General features: G+C 35.3%; 1 protein-coding gene across 2 annotated transcripts in view; it reads right to left on the reverse strand.

Annotated features, from left to right (window-relative positions):
* The window catches only part of MYOF (myoferlin), a 64,534-nt gene that overhangs the window by 23,345 nt on the left and 21,058 nt on the right, over positions 1-20,131 (reverse strand). For both annotated transcript variants that reach the window (XM_010410496.4, XM_019293887.3), the window contains exons 10-28: positions 19,597-19,627; positions 19,031-19,146; positions 17,745-17,871; positions 17,199-17,302; positions 16,200-16,268; positions 16,035-16,078; positions 15,551-15,633; positions 13,319-13,357; positions 11,501-11,625; positions 10,904-11,020; positions 10,365-10,542; positions 9,421-9,545; positions 8,819-8,925; positions 6,327-6,519; positions 5,131-5,286; positions 4,014-4,145; positions 2,559-2,722; positions 734-848; positions 511-616 (exon numbers count right to left, since the gene is read on the reverse strand). In XM_010410496.4, the coding sequence (XP_010408798.3) occupies positions 511-616; positions 734-848; positions 2,559-2,722; positions 4,014-4,145; positions 5,131-5,286; positions 6,327-6,519; positions 8,819-8,925; positions 9,421-9,545; positions 10,365-10,542; positions 10,904-11,020; positions 11,501-11,625; positions 13,319-13,357; positions 15,551-15,633; positions 16,035-16,078; positions 16,200-16,268; positions 17,199-17,302; positions 17,745-17,871; positions 19,031-19,146; positions 19,597-19,627 (2,131 nt within the window). The remainder of the gene's footprint in view (positions 1-510; positions 617-733; positions 849-2,558; positions 2,723-4,013; positions 4,146-5,130; positions 5,287-6,326; positions 6,520-8,818; positions 8,926-9,420; positions 9,546-10,364; positions 10,543-10,903; positions 11,021-11,500; positions 11,626-13,318; positions 13,358-15,550; positions 15,634-16,034; positions 16,079-16,199; positions 16,269-17,198; positions 17,303-17,744; positions 17,872-19,030; positions 19,147-19,596; positions 19,628-20,131) is intronic.

Here is a 20,131-nt window from a genome sequence, read left to right on the forward strand (position 1 = left end):
CCTGCCACAAATTCAGTGCCGCTATTCTGCTCTCAGAAATAAAAGAATCCTTCCCAGACTTGTGTGGTGTGTGACCAACACAAGAAGATTTCCCACATCCTTTAGTCCCCAGACCTCCTGATTCACTTCGTGGCATTATTTGATGACTCATCCCGTGGCTAAAAGTTCACAGGTAAATTACCAGACAGATCCAAACCTGCCTTTGCCACATATTCTTGATGCAATTACAGAGGTTTCAGGTCTCAAGCTTCTGACTTCTCTAAAAACCCCTCAGTTGCTGCTATTAATCCATTAAAAAGGAAGTAGAAACAGATGTAGACAGTGAACACTTTCTCAGTGTCATATTATCTGATTCCTTAAGCACCTTTATCTAAATACTTCCTTGGTATTTTTCCCTAGGGCAACCACTATCATGCCCAGAATATTGCTAGTTTTGACATGTGTCCTCCTCCTTCATTATGAAATACAGCAGATTGTCCTAATAATCAGCAGATAAACAGTAAATCTTACCATGTTCATCCACTGCTCGATTTAAATCAGATTTCCAAGCATCATCTTCCCACACCCATCCAAAAGGACATGTGAATTCACGTGGGGGCGGGGCTTTTTCTCCATTCTTTTATATAAGGAAAATATAAGTTTTGTGCATTAGTAGACTAAATACACTGTGTAGCAAAACATAGTACTCCTTCCCTTAAACCTTTACTTATCCAGTGAAAAATTTAAGTCTCACCACATCTGTGAAACTCTCCTCAGATGCTTTCCATTCCCCTCCAGGATAGCGACTCTCATTTTCATATACTTCATCAGTAAACTCAGTATGACCAGCATCAGCTTCAGTCAACAAACTGCACATCCAAAAAAATACAATTATAAATAAAACCCACATTAGTTCACTACAGAGGACATACAGAAACATAGTACAGAATGTGCACACATGGTGGTATTCTGGACTGTCCATCTATATGAAGGAAACAGAAAAAAACACTGAAGAAACTCCAGCAGCATTAAGCATTAGGAGGAACATTATTCATAAATATGAGTGACTAGCAGGAATGTTTAACTGCTCTTTAATTCAGGATCTGCTTCCAATATGTCCTCTTGGAAAAAGAAAAAACATCATATATTTAAGTGTAGGAGACCTGGACTGTGTATGAATTATATGCATCTCTAAAGCACGTGCATCTATGTATGCATTAAAATTTGGCAATGTACTTAATTTTGTTTCCATTTATGCTGTTGACAAGGCAAGCAATCAGTTGGCTAATATTTTTCTAATTTGCAAGTAAAAGAAATAGAAGAACATTAAATCAGATAAAAGTCTTTTGCTTTCCCTTGGTGGTTCACTCTGGTTCAGAAGGCACCAAAGTGTGTTTCCACACTGCCATTTGCTGGCCAAATAGAGCCACAGATCATCTCCCAGTGGAAGCAGCTGCATGGCAGAAAAATAGGCATTTCAACAGGAAGGGATTTTCCATTATCTGAGAAAGTATCTCCATGTTACTGATTTTCTTCATGTCATATTATTCATAAAAATGACCAATTTCATAGAAACAAAACACCATCCATTCATACCTACAACTGATGAAATTTTAAAATGGATCAAATAATAGCACATATTTTTCCCTGCACAGTTTTTCTGTAGCAGCAGTTCTGTATCTTTTTTACCATCAGAACACAAGAATTTAAAATGGGCCAAATATTTTCTTTTAGGAAAAAAAAAGAGTCTCTTTCTCAAGCTGGCTTTTGTTTATGAAACAAATAATGTACCCAGTCTGGTTTAAAGTGTGGCAACACAGACTGGCACAACTCCAGAGCTGAAAACCTCTGGCAGAGCAAGACTGAACCTGTCAGAGCTCAGGAAGGACTGACACTTCACAAATTTGGTCTGCCTGGGGAGGAGCTGTCACATGGCACCACAACCTTATACTGAAAACACCGCCTGCCTTGAGTCCGTTTGAGAAATAACCTGTGTCAGGTGTTCAGCAATGGCAATGGAACTTTTCAATATTTAATGAAATAAACAAAAAAACCATCCAGTGTTTGTGAATGCCCATGCAGATGCTGTAATGATGTCACTACAGCATGAACTGCAGATTTATACTGGATGCCAGGGTTAAGTTTCTCTCTAGGGAAGATCCACCAATCCAAGGGTCTTCTCTGAAAGCATCCCAGCAGGATCTGTGAATCTCACATAGACACATGTAAACCTTGTAGTAGCTTCCTAGGCATGAAATACTACTATTATCCCTTTTTAAAAGATGAAGCACTGAGACCCAGAGAATATAAGCAATAGAGCCATCATAACACGGGGACTGCAAAACCATAAGCTAGTTCTTAGAAATGGATGCTTTCTTTCTGTTGCCTGTTTTGTTTTACTTTTTAAAAAGGTAATGCTAATTTTAGCACTATTAACTAGCTTTGACTATTGTCTGGTTTTTGCTGTCCTGGAACATTCTGCTTAAAATCTCTTTCTCATCCAGCAAAACAGAGAAGAGCTTTTACTCAACACCACAAACGCCTTTATTCCTACCTGCATAAAATTTAAAAAATCTGACCTTCTTTCAGGATCAACCATCCATTCTCCTTCCCAGTCCCAGCCCTTTGGGGGTAGAAAGTACTCTCTTTTCAGTTTGATTTTTCCTGTAACATCAGAAAACTTGTGGCGACCAACAAGTCCTGAGGTACCCCACTTTCCAAAAAGCAGAGCCTGATTTTCATACTGTGTAGGAAGAAAGCAAAAATGCAATTATTACTTAGGAATAAGAAACAGCTTTTAGGGGGGGAAATGAATATATATTTATGTAACTATTACAACTGAAGCATTTTACTATAATTTTACATTTTACTTGCTCTGAAATTAAGTATTCCCTTTCCACATTACTCTGCAATGTCATTATTAACTTCTTTCTTTCATTTTCTTCTGTGCTGCCTGGTAAACAATCTTCTCAATGTAATGCCTCCCTACAACTACAGTAAAATTTTCTCAAAATTAGAGTGCTGTTAAATAAAATTCTGTTACATTATTCAAACAAGTTCATTCTGTTCCCTAAATGCATGATTGTCATTCTTTTCCATCTCAAATCTCCTCCTATTTAAAATCTTTTATTTTGTAATATGTATAACTGAATTAAAATCTTATCACAGTAGCTACCAGGGGCATGATTCTGATGTCAGTCCAGTTTAAATAGTCTATTTCCCCTCCTGGCATTATTTGTAGTTTATGATGGTCTTGAGTTTTCTGCTCTTATTCGTGTAAAATTGTTGGATTGCTGAAGATCAACAAATGAGATATTCAACAGCCTCTTAAACTGTATACTTAAATAATGGCTTTGAACACCCATTGCTTTAAGTGACTTACTAAATATTTAAGCACAGGTGCAATGCTGACACCACTGGAAAAATGTCTTTATTACCCATCTTACTGCTACGGGGTTGTATGCACCATTATGTGATGTGGCATATAAAACATACCTGCTACTTACCATTTCCATTCAAAACCTCTATTATATGCTGTGGGACTATCTCAAGCATTTGTGTTCTGACTTTTTTAACTCTTCTCATTGAAATGTAATTGTATTATAGCCTTTTGTCAGCAACAGTAAATTTTCCACTGCTACAGAAGAACCATTATTAAGCAAAATCAATTGTATCCAAGCATAATTTGTATAAGTGAAGAAGCAATTTAAAAAAAAAAGGGTTATTCACATGCCAAAACATAATGGTTTAGATCTCAATCTTAATTACACTGATTAAAATCTAAAATAAACTTATTTGAAATCACTGGAATTAACCAGATTTGTACCTGACTAACCAGGTCAGAATCTGGTCTGCTGAAGTTCATCCGGTAGGTACAATGGACTCGATCATTAATTGCCTTGAATGGGGTCTACTTGTTTCCTTATAATAAACACTACTCTCTCTTTCTGTCCGTCACACAAAGAAGCTCCAACTGCACTGAATTCCCAACACTCACATCCAAGTTTAAAGTAAGAAAGCAATGATGGACGTACCATTTCTGCAAAAACACTGAATGTTCCCTCTGCAAAGCTATTAAACTTCTTTTCAACTGCACTGAGCCCCAGCCAAATGTTAATTCGCAACTCTGCAGGCATTTTGACATCTTTCGTCTTGTCCTGTGGGTACTGGCACAAAAACAAAAATGTTATTCTTTGATATGTTATGCAGGTATTGTAGCTTTCAGTAAAATATACACAGTAACAAAGAGATATGAGTAACAATACATATTTATTTATCTCTTCCCGTAGTGCTTTTTCTCAAAAGTCAGTAGTAAGTAGTTCAGGAGGAAAACATTCTTTAAATGATACCTGTCTAGGGCATGTAAAAACCCAAGTACACTAACAGTAATATCAGCCCTGTTCCAGTATATTCTCTCCCAAGTTTCATTCAGCAATGAGTTTTTAGTTTTGACAAGAACTTAAAACTTCAGTGTTGATATTTGAGTTTCTTGTTGGGAGACTCTGGAAATGCAGAGGTTAGCAGGGATGGTTCAGTAAATGCAGAATCAATGGGGGTTTGCATAAAACCATGAAGATACAGGCTTGTCTGCACTGAAGCATTCATCACTGTAACTACTAGTAAAATGACAAACTCTGTAAGTGCTATTATTTCACAGTCAGGTTGCTATTTTCTGGTTACTTTTATTTCAACTAAATACAGTTTCAACTTAAATGGAGAAAGCCATTCCCATTCAAGAGTAAGACCCAATTCAGAGAGACAACTTCTGGGTGTAGACATGCTCTATTGCTTGCAGAAAACCATCCAAAACTTTGAATAGGTTTTTGGAACTTCTCTGACTCACACTTTTATTCCCTATGAAAGCATCCATTCATGTAGAACCCCAAAATACCAACTCAAGTAACACTTTAAAGTTCTATCAAAATTTTGAGCTCTTTTAGAAAAGTCTCAAAGATAGGGGCCAATACTGGTTCTAATTGGCTTATGATGGACTTAAAACTCTGATACTTTGAAGAAGCAATAAGCAGTTGGCTTTTAATCTGTCCTGAGTTTGACACCTCATTGTTCATAGTTTGTTTGCATGTTTCACACTCATGTCAGAAGGCATCTCAATTTAGGCAGTTAATTATTTCTTAAGGAGAAATAAAGTACCTTTAAGAAGATTGTTTGGGTCTTTCCACAATATTTACCAGATGATTCAGGGCTTGTTGTGGAGTATAGCACTTGGTGTGCAGGAACACGAGCATAGGCCAGTCTTTTCTCCCCTCGGATCATCCATATGATTATATCAGGCATACTGTTTTGTGGCTGCAGATTATTTGTGGGGAAAGGAGGGTTAAGAAGAGTAATTAATAGAACAATAAACTAATCTAGGTCTTAGAAAAGAGAAACATAAATAAGGGTTTATGTCAAAGGATTTATCATTTAGAATCAAGAATCACCACAAACTTCTGATAGAGGGAATAGTTTTATTTTGCAAGTAAACAATACATAGGTCTGAAAGAATCATAAAAATACCATTAAGATTTTTGGAAAGCAAGTAAGTTTTATTTAGAAAACAATCCTTACATCCTTTATGAATTTTTCTAGAGACATTTTGTATCTTGATTCCCTAATGGCAATGGCAGTGACTGATGCCTTCTGTTGATGCTTTGGATTGACCTGCTACATATTAAAGTGCTTGTGATGCTTCCATGTTAAGGGTATGTCTTCGTAAGACTTTTAGCGAAGACAGAAACCACCTATTACCTTTCTGGAGTTCTGTGCCCACCTTTGTGAGCTAGCTGCAAGTCTGGCCAGTTAACTCTTTTTTTTTAAACCAGTAGCTTTACAGAGCAGAAGCAACATACTAAAAATAAAACCATTTCTAAAAAGTTGTGAAAAGCAATTATGAGATAGCCAAGATGAAAACAGAAAACGTTTCTGAAAATTAAAAAAAAAATCCACAGAAACAGATTTAACTCTGTTAGAAGCTGATTACTACAGCTAACAAGCTGTGGAAACCCAACATATACCCTGCAGTCCCTGAACCAAAAAAGTGACTTGCAACTCAGGAAGAAAGGAAAGGACAAAATACAGTCACTTAAACAGAACAGGGTCTGTTCTACCAATCACAGCGTGATCATTACCCAACACACATTCTCAGTGAGAACAGCTAACACACGAGTTTTGTTTAAGTAAATTGCAATTACAGATGGGAACATGCTTACTTTCACAGCACCTAAAATTACTATTCTATGGAGAGTGGATACTGATTAGCAGTGAACTTTACACCCATTTGTGTTAGAGAGGTATTGCTAAACTAACCAGTATTGCTAAACCAATCACTGGTATTGTGCAGCACTAACCTCTTCACTCAGTTGCAGTAATCTATCCAACCAATCCTCAATTTCTGTCAGAGTGGCTTTCACATCAGTAGCTTCACTTCTCATCCTTGCTGCTGCTTCTCCAATCTGTTTGAGAGACTTGAGGCGCAATTTTTCTATCTGAGTGTCAAGGACTGTAATATTAGATTTGCCTTCTATGAGAGGAAATGGTTTACTGAAAAGAGAATATTTGTTATGGTTAATAATCTAAGTGGATTTTATTTAGCTACACTCTAAATGCAGACATGCAAACAGTGGCAAAGGATTGAGTGCCATCATTTCCTGTGATTGAAAACCACTGGAACACCGCTATTGCATCTATTTCTGCAGAGATGTCCACCTGACAAGGTGTTTATAGTAAGCAAGGGAAAGGCTGGACTTACATAACAAGCATCAAGGTAGAACATCTTGATGTGTTTGCTTTAATGCAATTGCTGCCAATCAAACCAAGGAAAATCCACTTCTCTATATGTTCGCAGTAAAAAAATATTGTCTCAACATGTAAATCTCAAAAATGAAATCAGTGCCTTCAGACCAAGATTAGGTTCCTTTCCTTCACTGAAACAGTATATTCCCAGAAACTCAACAGACAAATATGGCTTGTGTCTATGACTAGACTTATCTAACCCTCTGGCAGGAAAACATCAAAGAAGTCTGAAAGAAATCCATGACACAGAACTTCTGAGTCACCAGAGGGCAGAGTAACTATTCCGTGCAACCAAGAAATCATAGAACATCCTGAGTTAGAAGCGACTCTCAAGGATCACTGAGTCCTGGCTAAGCACAGGACAACCCCAAAAAAATCACACCATGTGCCTGACAGTGCTGTCCAATTCTGTAGGAAAAATGAGCTTTTTTGAGTTAGAGGAGGTTTGAGGAAAAGGCTGCTTTTCAAAGACCAATGACTGTATCCCTTTAACAGAGTTTATTAAAACATCTTTAATATGATTCTTTAGAAAAAGTTAAAAAACTTTTGAAGACACTGCCTAGTTTGAAAAGACTGACTCTTCTTTGACCTATACTTAATGACATGTGATGCACTTCTAAGGGGTTTGATTCTGTAAAACCTTGATACTGACTATTGTGCCTTCCACTACAGTTAGTTCTACTAATCTGAGCGCAAGGGCTGTCTGCCCTGGGAGCTACTTAGACATGAATCAAATGCACCGGATCAGAACTTCCAGAAAGTCACATCATTTTAGGTTTAAGTAGTGCACTGAAAACCCTCTCACACTCCTAAGTCATTGAAACTTTAGCACAGCAAGGAAAAATCTTCTACGAATTCAATGCAGGAAACTAGGTCTTTGACAGAGGTTTTTTGAGTTTGCTGAAAAAAAAATCAAAAAAGAGAATTGTATCCCAAGAGCAACAGGAAGTTCATTTGGTGGATATGTCTAAGTGCTATTGCTCGATAATTGTTGAGTGATATTTTATAAAATAATGGCCTGAATTAATAACAGTGCAAATATGTGTCAGGATGATGAACTGACCTGAAGTTTCCACACTCACTAGATGGCTCCATGTGCCCTTCACATTTTACTTTCCTGAAGTTTGTGAGTTGTTTCTCTCTGCTTTCTTTCAGATCACAGCATCCTATGAAGTTACTAGTTTATATTTTTACATAAGCTTTCTATCATGTAATTCTTTGCTAGTATATACTGACCTCCACTGTTTGTTTTTCCCCCTGCTTACTTTTATATTGGCTCTACAACTTGATGAATTTGTTCTCTCATTTCATGTTCTTTATTTCCTCTTATGGATAATAACTGTTCTGTCATTTTCCCTTTCCTTTTCCTGTGCTGTTTTATCACCCACTTGTTTACTCTCCCCATCTCAATACCTCCTTTTTTAATGTCTCTTTCTCATACAAATCCTTCCTCTCTATTTAGAATTTTTTCTCTTTCAAAACTCTAAATGCTGACTCCTGTTGCCTTCTCTGAACACTCCCATACATACAGACATGTTGACTAGAGGCTTACTCAAAAGTATGATCTTTATGGTCCTTAATCTCTGCATACCTTTTGACTTGTTTATTTTGGGCTTACCAGTAAATTACTAGACTTTCTTCTCTCTTCAGTTTCAGGAATAACATTGAAACATGGGTAAACCAAAGGTACATGAGGAATTCTAAAGAAGGGAGGATGGAAGAAAGGCAGAAGAGAGACCTAATATCTATTTTCAGAACAGTCCTCCCTTAGATTTTTTCAAGAGATACTGTTTTGTTTTATCACTGTCAGTAATAAAACTATCCTGAGATAAAGGAGAATTACACAACTAGCTGGATTATTTCATTGGCAATATCCATGATGTTTTACTACTTTCAGAGACTTTTGGAATTTCAGTTCTTAGGTCAATTCAGGGGTTAGTCAGTTTTATAGTCCTCAGAATTTGTTTTCTGACTTAGCAGAGGCAATAGCAAAGATTCTGAGCAGGCCTAGAATGATAATGTAAGAGATAAAAAAAGATTCTTTTACCTTATACCTTCTGTAAGTTCATCAATCAGCTTCAACCACATCTCAGCTAATTGGTTTTCAGACATTTTAGCTTGCATTCCTGATTTTAAGGTGGCTAAGTTGGATTGCTGAGGAATTTAAAAGAAAAGAATTTGCACTCATAAACTTCCATTGTAGTTTATGGTCAGTAGGAGTTTCAAGATTTTGACCTTATTTATTTGTCCATGTAAAGGCTAAACCAAAAAAAAGACTCAGGTGTTTAAACTTCACTCATATTTAACAGGACTATTCTGATGTTCTCCCCCACTGTATTAACAAAACATGCAAATAACAATTCCACAGACTTAACATGCCCCTAACCAACAGCAAGGACTCTTCTTTCCTGTGGGAATTCCCTGTGGATTCAAGCAGGACTGTATTGAGCGTTGCTAAAATACAGGCCTATGATTAACAGTGCCATTTGCTACACTAAGCTACTTTTAATTTTGAGTAAGAAAAAAGGAGAGAAAGTATCACAAAATTTCCATAATTTGCTCAAAATGTCGCTGTTTGATTACACCTCTAAATCAAAAAAAGTAAAAATGAGAAGCCTATCAGCAAAAGAGAGATTTTAAATGTCTTACCAGTCTTTCAGCCATGTTTAGGATTACATTCACAGGGTCTAATCTATGACTTATGTCCTCCCAAAAAGAAGTCAGCGTTACAACTGGCTTTGTGTTTGCCCATGGCAAGTAGTAATAATAATTACCTGGTGTGAAACATTTGTATGTAAGATTTAGAGTTCATGGCAGGAATACATACTGTACACTGTTGCTATATTTATTTTATTTATGTACTACAAATCATTAAGAACATATAATCTACATCTAAGAATTTGTATTTTCAAGCCACTGTAGCATCTGTCGAATGGCAAACACTCACTTCAAATTGTTTCAAAATCCAACAGATTTTTAAAAATAAATTAGCTGTTAACATGTTGATTATTTTTTCCCATAACTTACTGATGCTGATGGCACGTTAATATAAGTCTTTCTTTGAAATAAAATATTCAAATAATTATTTACCAGAGTAAGTCTGACAATTTCATTTAACACACAGGGAAAAAAGAACTACTCTTTGCAGTTAATTAAAAAAAATTATAGCCAAAATATATTTTCCTGTGATCTAGATAGTTTGGTTTTTTCTAGGCTGTGAGATGTATGGTTTAAAAACAAGTTATTATTTTATTCTAAATCAGAATATTCAAAGCGTGTTCTTCCTACTTAATTCTTGATACTTCTAAAATAATGTGATTTCTTTTCCTTGCAAATTTTGTGCACATCTAGTACATGATCAAAAGATTTCACTGAATTCTCTCAAAATTTCATTTAATAACCTCAGTAGGCCTTGCAGCATGTATTCCATAAATGCATCTTCATCTCAAGAGCTGTGAAGAGCCACACGCGCTCTTTTCTGTCACATTTTCAGGAAGTGTTCAGTGCAGTTTGGGCTGACATTCCAAAGCCATAAACAGCACCTCAAAAAGACAATTTTAGAGTATCTAATCCCTAAACCAGAGCATCCTTACCATCAAAAACAGCACGACTGTACTGAGTCGTTGATGCCAAAGGTTTACAGGTGGTGTCAAACTTGTTGCCGTAGTTGCCAATGCTCACTTCGAACTGGATGGGCTCTCCCGTGTCTTGCAGCATTGTGGCAGAATGAAACACGGCAGCCAAGCAGAACTTCCGTCGGCGCTGGTATTTCTACAAAAGCAACCTTTTTAGTTGCATTTCAAAACAGGATCCACAATTATAGAAAACAACAGCAATCTCTTAATGGAAATAATAACTTTGACATTTTTACTGTTTTCTGAGAAGAAAGCAAAAAATATAACATATATAATTAATTACTGTATTTGATATTATAAAATGTTTCAAATTAACACTTCTTGCTACAAGGGCACAACATTTTTGTAGCCACGACTCCTCAGCCACCAATAAGCATTTCTCTTAGTTTGAAGATTCAACCTTATTGTACTGATTTAGTGAGTTAGATCACTCTCTTAGAACCAACCAGCCGAACCACATCTCCACTACCAACAGTGACAATAAAACAAGGATTTACCTCAACAACTAGTAAGTCATCATTAGGAATCATTTCTAATTTTTTATTAAGAGGCTTGCTTTCAGATATTGTAGATAGTTCAACCAGAATTCTCCCTCTATAAGCAACTCCTTCTCCCTGTAACATAAACACATATCAAATCCAGTTAATCCAGTTTTATATATTTGCCCTAAAGTAGCATATTTTTTCTTCAGCTGTACGTGATTCTGGCTTCATTGACGTGTTCTCAAAAATCCTGCAGAGGCGGATGTACATATTGGAACAAGTGAAATAAAGCAGTTGGCTTTACTTAATGCTAGAAGTGAAAAATGTATTTATGCAAACAAGGAAAGAAGAACTACAAATGCATGCAAATGTGCAGTTAGTGAAAATCATCAAAACCACTGCTGCTCCTTCAAAAATACCTTCAAAATGAAAACAGATAGGAATGGAAAATACTATCATAATTCCTTATTAATCTTCAATATAAAATATTATTCAAAAAGAAAGAGCAAGGGGTGCATAATGTGAAACAAAACCCATTAAAATTAATCAATTCATTGATTAAAAAGAATTGGGTTAATTCTTCAGTGAAAAACAATTAATAAAGAAACTTACCTTTCCAAAGTTTAATTCATCATAGGGGTCTGGGAATCCAGTATATTCTCTTGGACTTCCATAAAAGTTTAGGTAACAAGGCCCAAATGTTGGTAAAAAGCCAACTTCACTTTCTCCAGAGTTTACTAAACAGAAGATATTACCATTGTATCTTTGTTAATTACCATACTGAGCCAGAAAAAAACAATTAACATTACCATCAAATCCATTAGAAGAAATGTTAGATATTAGTTAGGTATTAGTAATATAAGAACACTTTATTCTCTGGATATACCATATTAATTTAAAATAATTATACCACTGACTGTACTTGTACCTAACTTCCTTCTTCATTGTACAACACTTATACTAAATACTACCTCATGCAGCAAAAATCCCACCGAATAAAAAGAATTTATGTCCCACTCCAAATATATAGCTTTAGTTTATGTGCAAGGATCATATGCTCTTATGCTAACAGAAAACACATTTTCTGAAAAAAAATGAAACCGAGTAAAACAACATTTGCAATCACTTAAGTGCACAGACCAGTGATCAAACTAAACAGCCACACAAAAAGATGCACACTCTAGCAGAAAAAAAAAAAGATGAGAAACAGGTCCTTAACCTTGGCAACTGAAATTGCCTGGAGTGATCTGAAGCACAGAGAGGGAGGCACTTATTTCTCACAGGAAAGAAGGCTGAGGTAAGACAGTGACAGTAAAGAGTTATGCCTTGTGTGACTATGCCACTACTGAGTGGATAGTAAAAGTGAATGTGATGTCTTGATGTAATTACCTGTCAACACTAAGTCACGTATAATCTGCACAATATAAAACAAAGATTTCCAGTTCTCTATTTTGCATTTGAATACTTGCACATCCTTACATCTGAATCAGAAACAGTTCAAATTTTGAATTAAAAGGAAATTGGTGGAATAATGTCCTATTTTTAAAAAGTTCTAACACTGAACTGCTCACATCAGACCTCAGTATGACTAGATTTAAGGTACTGACAAGTGTTAAATTACTACATTCACTACTTACTGATGATAATAAATTAAACAGAATATAAATTTAAAAACATATAGGCAACAAGAAAACCCTCCCAAAACTGGAATAAAAATAATTTCTTTTCTACTTTTTTAAATATAAAATTCAATTGCTTACTTTTAGAAGGCTAATGATCATGTATAACAGAAACTGACTCAGAGAAATTATTTCAGCTTTTAATTTAATATTACTTTATTAAGAAAGGAAGATAGTAAATGGAGTATTGTGTGGATGAATGTTGGTTACCTTCCAACTGCACTCCACTTATTATTTCTCACTATTTAAATATTTACCATAAAGTCTTTCAAAACTGGATGTCAACCTAGACAGTTATGGAAAAAGTCACCTCTCCAGGCAGTAACAGAATCAGATTTTATTTTCCAAATTTTGTTTATATAGCTTGCTAAGCATAAGCAAAACAGCCACTAATTATTTTAGGCAGTTATTTATTTCCGCAAGGCTCTGCAGGTGCAAATATACCTGTGATCTCACAGCTAAGTTAAAAATTACAAGGCATTGTTAGACTAAGCACTTTGTAATTAAAGCAACTACATGCTCATCTCTAACACACAGCTTGAAGCACCAGCCAAACAGAAATATTTTCAAACCAATTCCAGTGCCAAAACTGGTTTATAGTTAGTTATGTTTGATACTCTTTAATCACAGTGGTGAAATCTTTTAGACAAACAATTATTAAGAAATATTTTTAAGCTGCTGGAGTATCTTAGGCAATATTCTTCAGTTTGGGCAATGGAACACAAAATCAGTAACAGGTGAAGATATAAACCTTCATAAGATGAAGCCCCTGTTCCCGAAGATGAAAAATCTATATTATAAAAAGAGAAATAGTTACATGAGTTACATAACTAACAAGTGAAAACAGCATTTTTAAAAAACACACATCACAAAGCAATCTCCTTTTAAAATAAAGTTGAAGGCTTGGGAAAAAAAGTTACGTTCATGTGCATTAGAATTTTGCTTCATGCTTTATATATGAAGGTATTACTCTTCCTGTGCAAATTCTAAAGGAAAAAATCCAGCATATACCTGCCAAAATATCTTGTTTTGATGCTTCTTTTTCAGCTTTGTACAATTCTTCTCCATACAAAATATAGATTTATTTTTAAAACTACTTTTTAAATCTTACAAACATTTTAAAAACCCACTACATTTCAGGGCCCCTTAGAGTATCTACATTTACATTTACTGAGGACTATAGACTAGTTCAGTTTCACAATCCTTTAGAAGCCAGAACCAGCTTCAGGCACACCACTAAAGAGAAGATAATAGAAATTCCAATGTCAGTATATCAGCAGAGAGAGAAATCAAATTAACCTCCCCCATTACTAAGGGTTTGAAGTGTAAATGTGCTGTGACTCAGTTGCAGTTCAAGATACACACTCATATGGGGAGTACAGGTGATCTCTCCAGAGCTGAATTTTCCCCAACAGCCCAACCCTTCTGTCTTGGCTTTTCCATTGCCTTTTTCTTTTGCTTCTGTCTGCGCATGGGACATATAAAAAGAATGCTTGCATGAAGTCTTACTTCAACAGCAGTCCTTCTAAGAGGACTACGTTATGAGCTTTTATGTGTTCCATCCAATTCTTGCCTCAAGTCAGTATAAGATTGGAGCCACTAACTTTGTTTTTAAACATCTGATATAGCCACCAATTTAAGGACAAATTGGTCTGTCTCAGACAAGTACTTATCATATGGATTTTATAAATACAACAGAAAAAATTAGTAATTTAGATTCTTACTGCAATAATGGTGAAAATGATTTTGAGACAGTGTTCTTAAAACTAGTGTGGATAGTCAGATAAATACATGTTAAGCCTGTTCAACCTTGAGCTTTACAATTCTGTACAGACAACTAATATGCTGAACTATGTTCCTTAAAAAGACAAAACACTTTTTCTGGCAAGTTAACACAGAATCCTAGTCTGGGAGCTGGCTCAATTGTATGAAAGGTCTTCCTACAAAAAGAGGGGATTATAAATATAGATTACAAAGAAATAATCAATAATCACAAAATTATATTATAAAATTATTAAATATAAATGTAGCAGGATTTTTCTAATATTATCCAAAATATTGGCACAAAAAGTATTTCTTAAAATACTGTAAAGAAGAGTTTTATTACAAAGCTGTTTTCCAATGAGAACAATATGTTAGGCATCTCATATCTTGCCTAACTTGTTGTTTTCTTGCAATTATTCAGTTTTGGGGTTTAGCTGTATGAAATTACATATCCAGCCATCTCTACTAATTGAAGCACATAAACCAATTGTCTGCAATCATAGCAGTGCAATCAAAATCAGGGTTCACAAAGTAGGAATACGGAGCACCCATGAGATGAGATGCAGTGCCTGCTTCTAGTAAGCTACTGATCAGAGCAGAGACTGACCCAAGTTCCCTCAGCATCTGAAAGCAGCATAGTAATGTCCAGGAAATGAATATGTGGTTCTAGATAGTTCCTTTAGGCTAACTACTCAGGAACATTCCACAGCTTTTAGGCTCTTTTCTCAGAGGTAGAACAGATACTCTTAAAAGGCAGCAAAAGGAGTCTTGTTTACCGCTGTCCAAAGAAGTGGATCTGAAGCAGTGACTCCAGATTGTCTTGAAATTAAATGTCTTATTAAGCATCAAAGTAAATTTGCATATATTACACATTGCAGATTGTGATGTCACATGGTTTTCTGAATTTGGGAAAGTACACACAAATTTAATTAGTTCACTAACTTACATACATGTGTATATATCTCTGTATATAAAACAGAACACCAAATCTTGAATTACTGCTATTTCCATGATGATGTGGTTTAGCCACTAAAATTTTAATACTTTACTTTGAAAAGTCCCATAGAACTTTTTCTAGGAGCATTGTTTTGAAAACTCCAGAAACAGATAATCCTGCTGCCAGAGAATTGAGGAACTATAGATATATATACTTTCTTAGAACACTGATCTTTGCCATTCTTTGTAAGACGAGTGTGTTACACACTGCTCAACCAATTACCTTCAATCTCTCCTCCAGAAGAAGCAATTTTTGAGAGACTTAAATATGTTGTTCCCACTACATCATTTTTTGTAAGTCGATCCCTACAAAAAAGAAAAACGAGTATTTTATTTAAATATAATGCTGGTCATCACACACAGAAGCAAGCTACTAGTACACACATTTTCTATCACCTGAAATGCTTCAATATTACTAACAAAGACAGTAAAGACTAGGTACAAAAGTGGGTTGTAAACCATTAATAAGTCACCTGACTTTTACACTATCATTAAACAGTGACAGTGCTCAGTTCTCACTTCACACAATTGAAAATAATCTCATGTTACACTAATCAGATCTCTTGTAAAGAAACCATAAAGGTACTTAAACACTTGCTTAAATACTCTCATGCACTGTAAAAATACCTGGCATCTATAGAACCAGACTTTTCTTCACTTATTATCATTTAGCTTCTTAAGTAATTTGATTAAAAGTCATAACTCACCAGTCAACAACTGAAAGTTTTATTTTCTCACACATCGAGGGAAACTGAAATAAAAAAAAGCAATGAAAGTAAAATAACTCATTCCTTTTTTCACCTCTGTAATGCTAATGCCCTGAGTTCCAAAAGAATGGCTGTTTACTACAGAAACAAAGGTAAAAAACTGACCTTGATTTGAAGATAAATAATTTGATTCCATTCTGGATTAGCATTTTTCTCAATTATATTTGTACAAACCTGCCAAAATAGAAATCAAATATACAACACATGAAAGATAAAACAGACCAAAAAAGTATTTACTAGCTATGATTTAGGACATAACACCATCTGCTTGGAAAAATTAGGGGTAGCAATCACTGAAGCCTGGATTAATGCTGCAATGAGCCATTGATGCTCAATGAGTTTTCCATTGATAATTACTGTTAGAGTAATCTCCATATGCAGCATTAATGACTTTAGGAGGAAAAGAAAATATTGAAACAGCGTTTAAACATGAGATTGGAGTTACCCTACTTTTTATTTTCACTAGCTACAATTAAATGAAATTATTAAAGCTTGTTATTTCCACAAGCCACAATTTAACGTGCTTTTATCACAGCAGCAAAATGAGATGAAGGAATGACTTGATTCCAGCTTTCTTATGCAGATTTTAGGGTAGATGAAGAATATATCGTATGGGAGAGGCTGCATTATTTGCTAGTCATGTCTTCTAAGGATCTTCTGTACTACTGGGTGTGGCAACCTGACTATATAGCATATTGAATGAATAACAAAAAAATTGACTAGTAATGAATATAAGTTGTGCAATTGTGCTCCAGATCAAATTCATCATTCTAAGGAACACATTATTATTTAAATGTACAAACGCTGTTAATCTGTCCAGAAAGATCTGTATCTGATAATTACTAAAAGCAATCAGGAAGAACTGGTAGGCAAGCAATCTGGCATGTCAATTCTAGCCTTTAGTCACACATTCCTTTCATTAGTCATCAGTTTTACACCCTTTCTATTGTACCTTGAAGCTTGTAATTTTACAAAGTGAACTGTACTTTTTCATTTTTTTTAAATTTCCATAGTTCCGGTAAACTTAAAAAATCATATTGGCATATGAAATCTGTTCTCAGGACTACAATTAGAATACAAAGGTTCAGATATTTACTAAATTACCTTTTTCCCAGCAAAAGAAACTTCTACAAATGGATCTACCAGGTTTTTCTTGTCTGCTTCTCCTCCAAATATTTCCTTGACAGTTTGTGCAAAAGCATCATCCACTGGAGAGGTGTCAAAGATTAAATTAAGGTGCTTGTTATTATTAGTAGTAGTAGTAGTAATCCTAAATAATAAATTGCCCATTGCAATCTTACCAAAATCAACCAGCTTACAGATCTAGGAAGGGCAAAGTCTAACCTGATAAACAAAATTCTGAAGTGTTGCAGGTAAAAATTGAGAATTTTGGCTTAGGAGCAATTTTAAGAATACAGATTTTTCAAAAATAATAAGAAGTGCTGATGCCTGAATTTAAAGGCATCACTATATTTGAAAAACATTATACACATACTTGAAGACATTGCCTATTTTGACACAGATATAGGAAAGAAAATACGCTAGTAACGGATAAAAAGTCACCTATATTCTATTCTGAACAGCTAACACAAATAACTATTTCTAATGGTAACCAAACACCAATGGGGATAGTAGGGAGAAGCTACATACTTTGTGGAATGTCCTCAGCTCTGTAGATTTTGAGAAGGAAAGTGACCCATCGAAGTGCAATCCCAGCAGGTAATAAAAGATTGCTCTCCACATCATCACTTTCATTATCTCTCTCCCTTTTTTCAACCTGTTGGGGGATGCAGTTGTAGACAAAACAGACAGGGCAATGTACAGAATCAGAATTAACGTGATTAGTTAAACTGCTGCCCACAACATTCTTTATGTAGAAGACTGTTGACAGTTTCATTATGAAGAATGAGACTGTATCAAATTATCCAGTCACAAAAATTTAATTCTAGCTAAACTATTTTACTTTCAGTTTTATCTCTAAAGTACTCAGTTGCAGGAGTCTATTGTAACCACACTTTCAAAATCGTCATCATCAGACAATGATGATTTTGGCACATGTACAATGCCAACTTTATGCAAATTTCATACCCATCTCAAGACAAGGTATCTTACTACAATTAGAAAAGGCTTACAAGACTGATATAACTTACCAGAACTTACTGCTTCCTCATTTGTAAATAAACACACCACAAATAACTAGACATATCCTTGTGATTTCAAGAATCATGAGGACAGTGGAGAGGAAGAGTTAACACAGAACTAAAAGGAAATCTGCCATGGTTCTGGGGACCACATTATATTTAACTAAGGAGTACCAGTATGCAAAAACGTCAGACAGGAAGAAAAGCAGAACTTCATCTATGGGCAATGGTCAGGAAAGAAAAGCATTACAAGAAAAAACCGCCTGTTTTCACCTTGACAGAACAGCAGACAGTGAAGGCCTGGATTGTTAAAACTACCTACTGCTTTCATATGCATCAGATTACTTGTGCCTGACTTGTAACTATTGAGGAGTCTAATTTTCACCAAGAAAAATCTGGAGCTTTCTGGTACTCAGGTTTCTCTATTGGCTTGTCTGTGTTTTGTAGTAGTGGAGACATTCCAGACTTAGTCCTGGAACTGGTACCAGCGTTACTCTGCCTGCTTAGCTATGCTAAGGAGAATTACCTATTAGCTTGCATGCAAAACCAGGCTAACACATCCCTACTTCTAGTATGTGAAGGAGTATCCACAAATGGTAGAGGTTGCTTAACTGAGGAGAATAACAGTGGCTTTGAGTTAGCCACTTAGTACAGGATGCCCTTGAAACCACTTGTAAAATCTCTTATAAATACTGCTCACAGGGCAAATTATACAGGATTAAAAAAATGTTGGGGAGACATAAATAAATATCTGTGAGGTGGAGAGGGGAAGAAAAACATTTAAATTAAACTTACTGGTGGTTCATCTCCAGTTCCCAGGACAAACATGCTGACTTTCATATAGCCTTTGGCTCCTGAATTTGTATCTTCAGGATCACTCAGCAAAAGCCATTTTCTCATGACTGCATGGCCTGAAATAAAACAAACATCACCACTGGCCCCAGTAATATCCATTATAAAATGGCAGACATCATTTAAGCAGTTAGCTATTTTTAAAGTGTCCTTTATCCTAAATTACCCTAATTATTTAACAAAATTATTCTGTCCTAGACAGGTCTCAATAGTGCCATCCAAAACAAGAAATCTGATGTTAAACTATTTTGGCATAATAATTCATGGACATTGTTACCAAACATTTTTGCATTATTTTTCAAATTTTAGGTCTTTGATAAAAAAGGGGCTTGTACTTCATTGTGAATTCACTGAAAAGAGTTATATATTGTTGGATTTTTTGAAGTTAATACTTAAAGCAACAAACCTAAATAACTTTATATTAGGTTTCCTCTTTTACTTTAGAAATTTAATGAAATGTTTCAGCTTGTAGTCTTAAGGAAAGAAGTTCTGAAGTAACTATTACTTACCAGGTTCATCATAAACATAGCCAATGTCAATCTGAAATAAAGATCAAAGGCATTACCTCTGAAGAAATACCAAAACAGAAAAATGGTTGGGCAACACCCCCCATGTTTTTCATGAGCAGTACTACATTGTTCCCTTGTCACAAACAGAAGACAGTTTACATAGAATTCTACTAGGAGAAGAAAGAGAAAATGCCTTACATTGAAAAATGAGGGATTTCTAATGGATAGAGCAGCCAAGAAGAAAATGCAAGAAAAGATGTATTAGAACTAGAACTAACACATGTAGTTATTTCCTTCTTTTCTTGGATCCCCAGCTTTTTCATTTACCAGAGACACAAGATGGGGATGGCTTACTGCTTTTTGAATTCCCTACGCTCACCCATTATTTTATGTTCAGACAGTTTTTTCAGAATACTTTTGTTCCTACTTCCTGCTCAACATCTCATCCTTCAGTTCCAGAAGTGAAACTTGTTTATTTTTAAATGAATCATTTCCTTTTCTTTAATAAGAATATGACAATTTCTTGCCCTCACTG

This window comes from Corvus cornix, chromosome 6 (genome assembly GCF_000738735.6).
Source record: "Corvus cornix cornix isolate S_Up_H32 chromosome 6, ASM73873v5, whole genome shotgun sequence".
NCBI lineage: Eukaryota > Metazoa > Chordata > Aves > Passeriformes > Corvidae > Corvus > Corvus cornix.